At 30.7% G+C, this 11,306-nt stretch overlaps 1 protein-coding gene across 1 annotated transcript; it reads left to right on the top strand.

Annotated features, from left to right (window-relative positions):
* The first annotated feature begins 6,794 nt into the window (after positions 1-6,794).
* LOC107911873 (dof zinc finger protein DOF1.4) lies at positions 6,795-8,798 on the top strand. The gene is made up of 2 exons (XM_016839875.2): positions 6,795-7,145; positions 7,331-8,798. The coding sequence occupies exon 2, from the start codon at positions 7,352-7,354 to the stop codon at positions 8,195-8,197; it is 846 nt and encodes a 281-aa protein (XP_016695364.1). The 5' UTR covers positions 6,795-7,145; positions 7,331-7,351; the 3' UTR covers positions 8,198-8,798.
* Positions 8,799-11,306: the final 2,508 nt, after the last annotated feature.

The raw sequence follows: 11,306 nt of genomic DNA on the forward strand, positions 1-11,306 counted from the left end.
TATATTTATTTCCTAAAATTTTTATATACATACATTTATCTTATTTTATCATTTATCTATTTACATCCTTTTATATAATTTTAAAACTTTAGTTTTTATTATTATTTATTATTATTAATATCATCATCATTATTATTAATATTATTATTATTCTTAAATTTTTTTACACCATATTTATTTATTTATGTAATATTAGGTCTTTAGCTTCAAAATTTTAATTTGTTATTCTTATTTGTTATTTTATTTCTAGCTTTTTATTTTATTTTATTTTCGTTCTTCATATTGTCATTTACATTAACATACTTATTATTTTGTTATGCACTCAAATATCGCAACCCATTTTGCATTTCACCATAAAATGCGTTACATTTTGCGTGATGCATTAAAAACCAATGCTTCGTGTTTTTAAAATTTGAAAGGTCGATCCCTAACTTATGGGGTTTCGATTTTCTCGATAAATATGAACAAACGAATGTTTTTTATCTCAGGAATTACGAAAAGATCGTGTTCTAACTTATGGAATATGATTTTTTTCTAAAACCGAGACAATCAAACATATTTTAAAATAAATTTTTCGGCGTTTACTCGCGTATTAGGAATTTAAAAAATTGTATCCTAACTTACGGAACGTAATATTTTTTTGATTAACATGAAATATGCCATTTTCTCAAAAAATTTTCAATTAAATAATATTTTAAAAAATGATCGTTTTTTTTAAATCTTTTCAAATTCTCAATTCTCGACAGTAAGACATTAATTAATCAACTAGGTACCAATTTTGGGCGTTACGAGGGTGCTAATCCTTCCTTGTACGTAACCGACTCCCGAACCCGTTTTTTTGAATTTTGTAGACCAAAATCATCGTTTTAATAAATCAAACTTCTTATTAAAATGATTAAATTACGAGGTGATCCGATCACACTTCATAAAAAAATAATTGGTGGCAATTCCCATTTTTCCTTTTCGTTTTCAAAATAAAAAGTCGACCCCCTTTTCAAAAAAAATGGTTTCGACAGTGAGTACATTGGACAAACACGAATATATTTATTGATTGGGTTCTTCCATCTATGGTAGTCATTAAGTGGCCTAAAGGTGTAGGTTATAATTGATATCAATCTCACTCTTACCTTTTTTATATTAAGAATAGATTGAATTTAGTTTCTGTTAATAATAATAATAATAAATTAATTATTGTATATTAAATTTAAGAGTAAATTGATTCTTTTATTAAAAATATATTCTTTGTACGTCATGCGGTATCCATGGCACATCACGTGTCATTATTTTGTTATTTCATTAGTTACGTCAGTTTTTAATATCACAAATGGATGAATTTTTTAATAGCAAGGAACACTTTGTTCTTTGATTTTATTTATTTATTTTTAAGGAAAAAAGGTAAAATGTAATCTGAATAATAGTACAAAAGACCTTTGTGATACTCTTACTTTTACCCTTCATTCTTTGATAGTAAATTTTAAGAAAAATGAATGTAAAGGATTTTTTATTTTGAATTGATCTAAATTTTTTTATTAATTACGAAAATGACTCACTTGAAAAATCATATATGAAAATAACCTGTTTGTTACAATAAACTTTACGTCATTGTCATTGGCAACATCACTTTTAATAAGTACTTAATCATTGGTCAATTTAAAATATAAATAATTTCTTTAGGTGTCATTGTTGCCATTGGCGATGCATACATGTCATGCCAAAATATCTGAATTTTGAGAGAAAAAGAATAAAAAAGGTTATATTTTAATAGGTGTTGTCATTGTCATTGGTGACACTGACGTTTTTATTAAAAAAAAGTATGTTACATAAATTTTTAAAAGTGTGTTAGATATATTTTTAGTCTTGTCGTTGCCATTGGTGACATTGGTGTTTTGTTACAGACCTTGATATTAGCGGCACCAGTGTGTTGTTAAAAAAAATAATTTTTTAATCTGCATCGTAGGTCTCTAGGGTAGTATTGAAGATTTTTTTTAAAATATTTTTTGTCATCCATTCTCTAAACCGAAGACCTGGATTTGGTGTAACAAAAAAAATTAAGAGAAAAAATTGATATATACTTGGATAAAATTGAAAAATCAATGGCGGGAAAGAAAACTAAAAACTTTTGAAAAAAAACGTAAAAAGAAAAATTACGAGGGAGACTGAAGAAAAGTTGAAAAAATAAAGAAAACAGTTAGGTAGCTGAATTATTAGCATTTAGCAACTTAATTTTGTTTCTTTTCGAAAATAATGGGTTAATTAGTTAAAAACACATTAAATACAAAAGATATTTTTTATGGAAAATAGATGGATTTTATTCATTAAATAAATAAATGGTTTAATATGCAAACATAAGAAATGATAATAAAATCAAGAAATTAAAAAAAGGTGTTAGGGAAAATAAAATGTTTCCCCAAAAACCAATGAAAATCTAGCCAAAAACCGGGTATGGGGAACTCTTTAACGGCTTCCTATTTGCTTTATTGTTTTCGTATGAAGAAGAAAGGTTTTGATAAGTTTTCTTCTTGTTTTAATTTTCAGTCTTTTGACAGTTCATTGCTTTTGTAATTTTCAATGTTTTTTTTTTCTTTCAATGAAAGTCGTTCACTACCATTTAAAAAAAAACGAAGATGAAGATAAACTGAATAGCAAAAAATTGTTGTCGTTGTTGTGAACTCTCCACAATTAAAGGCTTTCTCTGCTCAGATTAACCATCAAAACAATCATTTCTTTCTCCTCCTATCTTTCTCTCATTCTATATTCATCTTTCTCACCATTTAGATTAAATACTTTCTCCATTTAAACTAACTACCAAAACAATCTAAATACTAGAAATAGAAAGTATTTGATGAAGAATAGAGACTTAAAACACTAAATTGGTAAGAATGAATGTGATTTGTATGGTGAAAAGTACAAAGATTAAGAAATGAATATGTAATCTACACATAAACATAAGTGTCTAAATTATATAGTAATCAAAAGTATGTCAATTATGTGTCAATGAATGAAAGATAGCGCAAAGAACCATGAAAAAGAAAATATTTTTTTCATTAAAATAGTTTGGACAGCAGCAGTGACTTAACTTTGAAAATTCACCAAAAAGTATATAAATTTAATTAGATATTGAATTAAATATTTAATTAAAGCTTATTGAGCCTAGTTTCATATGGAAAAAATGATGAAATAAATAAAATTTTATAATTTGAGATATATTAATTTTCGTAAAACAAGGTCAGAGTGGATTTGAGTTCTCTTGTTCTGACTTTGGAAAATCATACAAAATTGTAAAAAAATTATTAGGGTTTTAAATTTATATGTTTAAATTCTTAATGAGTCTATTTTCAAGAGAAACAAACGAAAAACATCATCCAAACCCCGTAATAAGAGATAATTATTTTTTAGTAAAGAAAGATCGAAGCTGTCAAACAACAGAATAGGGACAAATTTGAAGAATTTACTGTACTTATTGGCTAAGTCATAAATTCTGAAAATTTTATGGTAAAAAGATATTTGAGCCTAGTTTCAAAAACATTAAGCGGATCTTAATTTCAAATTTTGTAGCTTAATATATAAATAATTTAGTGACTATGACTCAAGTGGACAGCTTTGATATGAACACGTAAGTAAATAGTGGAATTATAGATAATGTTACATATAAGCATATTATATACTAAAAGTTAAAGATTCTAACAAATATATACATAAAGGATGTGGAATGGAGAGGAGGAGGAGGAAAAGAAAAGAATATATATATAGTAGATGAATTTGAAATGTTTCGAAATGGTTGTAAGTGATGGAATGGTTAATACATGTGAGTATGTTTAAACGAATTGATAAAATAATAAGTGAATAATTATTAATTATGTGATATTGGATTCCTTGTTAAAATTTTATGAAGAATTAAATTGATTGGCACAATTTAGAAATAAATATGAAATATACGTAAAGTGGGCAAACTACTTTTGAAAGTGCAAGTCCTCTAATGGTCTTATTTGTAAAACTTTAATATTTGTGTTAATTTTATATACTTTGTTATCTTTGATTGAATATCATGTTTTTATGATGATTTGATATTAGAAATAGATGTAAGTAGATGATATGTAAAATAAAGTGGCGGTTATGACATCTGAATATATATTCGGGTAATGATATGTAAAAATAAATAAATAAAAATAAAGCGTGAAACTTGAAAGAAAATGAGACAAGTTCACCATGTCACAACGTTGAAATCTCAACGTCGTGACGACAATTCAGAAACTTTTATGACCTTTACAGTTTGGCCTTTGATCAATTGTGAATGTTTTAATGAGCTCCTTTAATTTATTATTAGTTCTATCGTAAATTCAATTATTATTAAAATGAGTTAATGATCTACATTAGTTAAATAATATGATAAATTGATCTAAATTTTCAATAGTTGCTTTAGCAACGAATGTGACATTCTGATGCCTTGACTCGATAATCGAGTCGAGTATGAAGGTGTTACAGTCGCCAATGGCAATGACAACACCAAAAAAATCTGACATGCTTTTGTTTTTTTAATAAAAATGTCGATGTCGCTAATGACAATGGTAGCATCTATTAAAATACAATTTTTCCCTTCAAAATACAAGTATTTTGGCATGATATATACACGTATTTTTACTAGTGCTGCCACGGTAGCCAAAAGGAATTATTTTTTTTAAACTGACCAATGATTGAGTACTCATTAAAAAAGGGGTGGTGTCGTCAATGGCAATAACGACACTAAAATTTACTATAACAAATGGTTCATTTAGTACATAATTTTTTAAATGGGACATTTTTATCATTAATAAAATTTTTTAGGTTAATTCCAAACAAAACCCGAATGTGAATATGTAGCTAGCATCTATAATCCAATATAAGCTAAATTGACGAATTAAAGAATAATTCAGAATTGGCAAAAAAAAATATTATTTAACTCAACCTGAACTGAAAATCAAAGGTTCAACTAATTTGACTTTCGGTTTATTATTATTATTATTATTATTTTAACATATTGGTCCCTTATGAGTTGATGGTTTGTTCCGAAGGGTCTAATGGAAAGAAAAAAATTGTCCATCAAACTAGGGCCCCCTATTGGTGTAGTCGTCTTTGGAGAGGGAAAAAAAAAACCCTTGTCTGATCAATGGTAACTTGTGGGTTTTAATTGAACACAGTTATGGAATTTATCCAATTGTCCTTTGTATCTTGGGCTACATTCAAATTTAAAATATAAATACAACAGTTGCATCATGTGATACACCATTAGTGTAGAAATGACAAGATATCATATATGTTTGATATTAAATGCAAGGACCGTGTGTGAATAGCTCATTTTGAGTGTCCCATATCTGTTTTGTTTATTATGACAAAATCTCATACCCAAGTTGGGCCATCATGAACCATGCCATTGCATGTGCTGGTTTGTTCCCACATGAGACATGGCCTAATTCGACCTTTATTTATTTTTCAACATTCATCACCGTCCACAAAATTAAAATATTACAAACTATTACAAATGAAAGTACAGTAGGGTACATGATGGATTCATCGGTCATGGAATGGAATATATGGTCCTTGGAAAAGAATCCATATACTACAAATTTGTATAATACGTTTTTTTTCTCTGAAAGCAACAAAGAAACTCAATTGAGCAACCCCTGGGATGGACAAATTTACCCTTGTTTGATGGAAAAAATGATATTTATTTAGAGGGCAAATGGGTAGTTTCTGTTTTTGTGATTGAAGTGAAAGGTGGGCAAATACGTGAATAAAAAAAGAAACTAAAAATGGAGAGTGAGATCTTTGTCTGCAAATAACATTGAAGAGTTTGGCCTTAACGTGCTGGTTGGGTTTCTTTCATGTTTGGCAATTAAGTATATCTTGGCCACATATGGTGGGGGCAATTATCATCTCAAAGTGTGGTGTGGGTTTGTAGTAGGGCCCATTATGTTTTTTTGTTCTTCGATAGTTATAAAAAGAAGTAGAACATAAACATAAAATTTTACTAAAACCATTCGAACCCATCTGCGTTGGTTCTGTCTTTATTATTTCTCCACGTTATAACCGTACGGCCATCTTAATGGAAAAGAAAAAGGCAAAAGATTAATCATCCCTTTCAACAAATACAAGTCCATCCATTTCTGTGATCACAAATATCATACGCGTTAACCAGAAACATACTTTAGTATTTCATTCCAATCTTTTTTCAAATTTAATTGATATTAAAAATATTACTGAGCTTTAACTTAATAAATTAAATTTGAAATTGAACGTAATATATATATATTTCCTTTTTAAATAAATCGAAAGAAAGAAGGTTTTATCGTTTCAACTTTGAACTTCAGTCTATTACAAGAGACGTATATAGGTGAGCTGTTTTGGATAACCAGTGGGTGGGTTAAATGATAGATGCGTCACATCTTTGTCCTCCCATGATGTACTTTATAAAATGTATGTATTTAGTCTTTTATATTTTTTGAAACGACGACTCAAAAAGTATTAATAACATTTGTGTGAGAAAATTAAGATGTAATGGTTACAAATATTGTTTGGGTTTTAATCAAAGGACACCCTGTACCTACTAAGCATATCAATTAATTTCCTGTTTCCTACATGTTTTGAAACTAGGTAGGTGCATGAAACTTTTTATACCTTATCATTATTTAATATGAATTATAAAAATGTTGGTTTAGAATTCAATAATTATAATAAAGTTGAAATAAAGTAAAAGGGGGATTGCATTGGGGAATACCCTCTCTCACTATAAAGGAATGTTGCATAATAGTGGATATGCAAAAAGTCTCATTTTATGTTCTTTCTTTTCTTGAACTTCTCAAAGATTCATCTGTTCTGCTTTACCTTCCTGTCTTGTTCTTGGATTTTGAATATTTGTACCCTCCATACATATATTCTTCCTCCCCACCTTTCATTTTTTTAATTATAAATTTGGTTTGTTTTTCAATTATAAACCCAAACCCATCACGTGAAAATTTGATTATTAACAAATAAAAAGAATAAAGTTGTTGTAATGGTAATCACAACATAATCTGTCAATCACTTCTCAGGTAATATTTGAACCCCCATTAACAAAGGCTCTTTTGAGAGGAGAAATGGTGATCACTTCAACTACTAATTAATGGCCAAAGGTGTTTTACTCTCTCTCACTCTCAATAATTAGACAAAAAAAAAAAAAAGAAAAAAGAGTGATGACCCCATTTTTGTTGCTTTGCATTTTGGAAGAGAATATCTATGTTGTGTTGTTATTTTACCCTAAGAACACCTCATTTCATTCTTTCTTTCCTTTTTCTTTCTCACCTCTCTTTGGTTGCAGAATCGTGTAGATGAGAAACACATGATGATGGCTTCAACAAGTAAGCTTATGGAGAAACCAAGCCAACAAGCACAAGCCCTGAAGTGTCCTCGATGTGATTCATCAAACACCAAGTTCTGCTACTACAACAACTATAGTTTATCTCAGCCCAGACACTTTTGCAAGGCTTGTAAGCGTTATTGGACTAAAGGAGGCACTTTAAGGAATGTTCCAGTGGGCGGTGGTTGCCGGAAAAACAAGCGTCTCAAGAGGCCTGCTTCAGCCATTGCTGGTGCAACTGCAAGTCCCAGTCCTAGGCTTCAAATCGACGTTTCTTCACCCTCTACCCCCCCTATCAACATCAACCCTTTGTTTTATGGGTTAGCAGCTGATACCAATCTTCCATTCCCTAATTGTTCTGATTCAAGAGTTTCTTCAGGTGTGGAAACAGTGACCAACTATGATCTGCAACCTCCTCAACTGAATGCTTTTAGACCAGGGTTTTCTTCTGCTACTGCTATTGTGTCTAGTGATTCTGGGGATGGTGATTATGGAAATGGTAAGCAAATCCAGGACGTTATCACTTCAAATCCACTCCTTTCAACCTATTCCAATATCTTCACCATCGCTACACCAACCATTGCTTCTTTGTTAGCTTCTGCACTTCACCAACACAAGTTCATTGATGGTGGCCTTGGAAACACTCAACCGCCTACCCATTTCCAAGCCTTACCACCTTTTCGAGATCTTCACATGACTGACGATATTGGGGCAGCCATCAAAGATGTCAAAGTTGAAGAACCTCAAAGAAGAATGGAATGGAATGCAGTACAAGCTCAGCTAGAGCAAATTGGTTCGTATGATCCTGTTACTGCCTGGCATGATTAACCAAACATTGGGTCCTCAGTCACTTCTCTGATCTAGCCAAAACTAATATCTTCATCTCATTCTTCAAATGATCTCCCTTTTTCATGTTGTAGCGATTCCTATACTCATATCAGGGGTGGGAAGTAGAAAACAAGCAACCAAATATGTGTAATAAATTGACTGTTGAAGCATATACATGGAACCAAGATTGGATCCGAGCGATCATGTCAGCTGCAACAATAATTCAGCCAATAGTTTTATTATTATATCAAAAGTTGAGAATCCCTGTACTGCGCTGAGAGGAACCTCGGATCCTCTTCATCCTCATTTTTAGGTTCATGTCCAGTATTTGGCTTCTATTTTATAGTGTTTGTATATACGTTGCATGAAATGTTCTTCCTTGTTTCCCCCTAATGTAATGCTACTTATTAGTATTAGGTTGGGTTTTTTTGGGTATTTGTTGCAGTATTTAGTAAAAGATCTGAAATGGACCAACTAATTATCTTTTTTTATTTTTCAGTTTGTGGTTTTGGGTAGGTATAATCAATGGTACGGAAACTGCAATGTGTCCATTTTATTTACTGGAATTGGTATGTTGGCCAGTTTCTTGTTGTTGGTGTCACTGATATGAGCTGGTATGGCTGGCTTTTGAACTCAAGTATCATTTGATTAAGGTTACCTTTGGTTTAGCAGTTATTGTCATTGAGGTGCAGTTGCTGCTACCAACCTCATTGCACTGCTATTTGGTTTAACATGAAAGTCATGAGAATGCATTTCAACCACACTGGAATGCTGAAAATTAGTTGGAGATTTTAGCTTCAATGAAAAAAAAAAAACCCCAATCAACATACTTTTTTACAATTTTAACCTTTTATTTAATATATGTTTGTATTGCTGATTTTTTTAAAATAGTAGTTATATATATTACAATTATAAAATTAATATTAATTAATTAAAAATAAACATTTTAATAAACATATTTTTATTAAATGAATTTATACATTTACCTATTTTTAATAATTTTGTAAAAGTAAAATAATTTAAAAAAGATTCTATTATATATCATTTCAAATTTAATGTCCTTATTAGTCATTTTCTATTTTCACATCACCGCTACAGCTACATTTAAATCCAAACAGACACTCCACCATTGTTTCTATTCTCACCGCTACAATATCCAATCTCACCGCTACAGTAACTAATCTCACCGCCACCGCTGTTTTTAACCTCACCGGAAGTAAACACACCGCCCATCCAAACTAAGCCTAAATCTCAAAACTGCGAAGGCAAGGCAATACAAGTAAAGACAATGAGAAACAGTTGGAGTAATGGCATGGACTTTTAGATGGTCCACTATTGGGATGTTAGCAGCTAGCTTGGCCGGTGTAATGGATTTTGAGTATTAATTTGGCATTTGAATATGTTTTTTTTTTAGAATTTACTACAAATATTATTACATTTGAAAGAATTTAGGTTTGAGAATGTTGTGCAAATAGGGTGAGGAAAAAATTGCCTTTAAGAAGAAAGGGAAAATTTTTGGAAGGATTTAAAAGTGGAGAAATTACCTTTATTTATAATAGTACAAACTCTTCTCAACCTTGCATGTTTTAGATGTGGGATTGTGTTATTTCAACAAATCTTCACCTTAACAAATTTCCACATCTTCAATCTCCTTGCAAAATAACATTTGATAGTGTCTCCAATTTCAACCTTCAAGTTTTAACATTGAACAAGTCCAAACATAGTTGGAATTTGAATGTAGCCATAACTTTAGTTAACATATTGATAGGGTTCTCAGTGATTGAAATTTTTTGGATCTTTACTCTACCTTCTACCTTTTTCAAGAATCTATTGTACAAATGATATCGGACATCAATGTGCTTTGTCCTTATATGATAAACTTGATTTTTTGCTAACTGAATAGCACTCTAACTATCGCAAATGTACTTTGACATACTTTTTCTTAATTTCCAGTTCACTAAGCAAACTTTGAAACCAAATTGCCTTTTTTATAACCTCTGTGATTGCCTATACTCCGCTTTTGTAGAAGATAAAGAAATTATTGACTGTAAAGTAGACTTCCAACTATCTGGCGCCTTTGCAAGAGTAAACACATAACCAGTATTTGGGCATCGCTTGTCCAGATCATCGGATTAGTTTGAATCACAATATCCAGCCACACCTTGATTATCTTCCTACTCGAAAATCAATCCAATATCTATTGTATTTTGGATATATCGCAGAATCCATTTCATAGCTTTGATAATGCTACTTTCTTGGATCAAGCATATACCTACTCACAACCCGATCCCAACTACTAGTGAAATGTCAGGTCTTGTACATACCATAGCATACGTTAAGCTACTAACAACATTTTCATATGATATCTTTGACATGTATTCTTGTTTTGCATCATTCTTTGACAACATAAAGTCATTAAGCTTGACATGATGAGCAAGATGAGTGCTAATAGGTTTTGACTTTTCATTCATGCCAAAACTCTTTAGCAATTTTCTCAAATATTATTTTTGAATCAAGCAAAGCCTCTTCAAGATTTTATCTTGAGTTATCTCCATGCCCAAAATCTTCTTTACTTCTCCTAGATCCTTCATCTCGAACTCCTTTTTCAATTGTTTATTTAGCTTTTCAATCTTTACTTGATTTTTGGAATCTATCAACAAATCATTAACATAAAGAAGAAAATATATAAGAGAACCATCTTGAAGCTTGCGAAAATAAATATATTGATCATATTTGCTTCTTGTGTATCACTATTCTGACATAAACTTGTCAAATCACTTGTATCACTGCCTCAGAGATTGCTTTAAACCATACAACAATTTTCCTAGTTTATACACTAAATTTTCTTTTTCAGCAACCTTGATTCTTCTGGCTAAGTCATATAGATTTTCTCTTCCAAGTCTTGATGTAAAAAAAACAACTTTTACATCTAATTGAACTAGTTTCAGATCCAATTGTGCCACCAAAGCCAATAAAATTCTAATGGAGGACTGCTTCACAACTGGAGAAAATACCCCATTGTAATGAATTCCCTCCTTCTGGGCACAATCTTTCGCCACCAATCTTGCTTTGTAGTGCACCTCATCTTGGCCAGAAAATCCATTTTCTT

Source organism: Gossypium hirsutum, chromosome A06 (genome assembly GCF_007990345.1).
Source record: "Gossypium hirsutum isolate 1008001.06 chromosome A06, Gossypium_hirsutum_v2.1, whole genome shotgun sequence".
NCBI classification, from domain to species: Eukaryota; Viridiplantae; Streptophyta; class Magnoliopsida; order Malvales; family Malvaceae; genus Gossypium; species Gossypium hirsutum.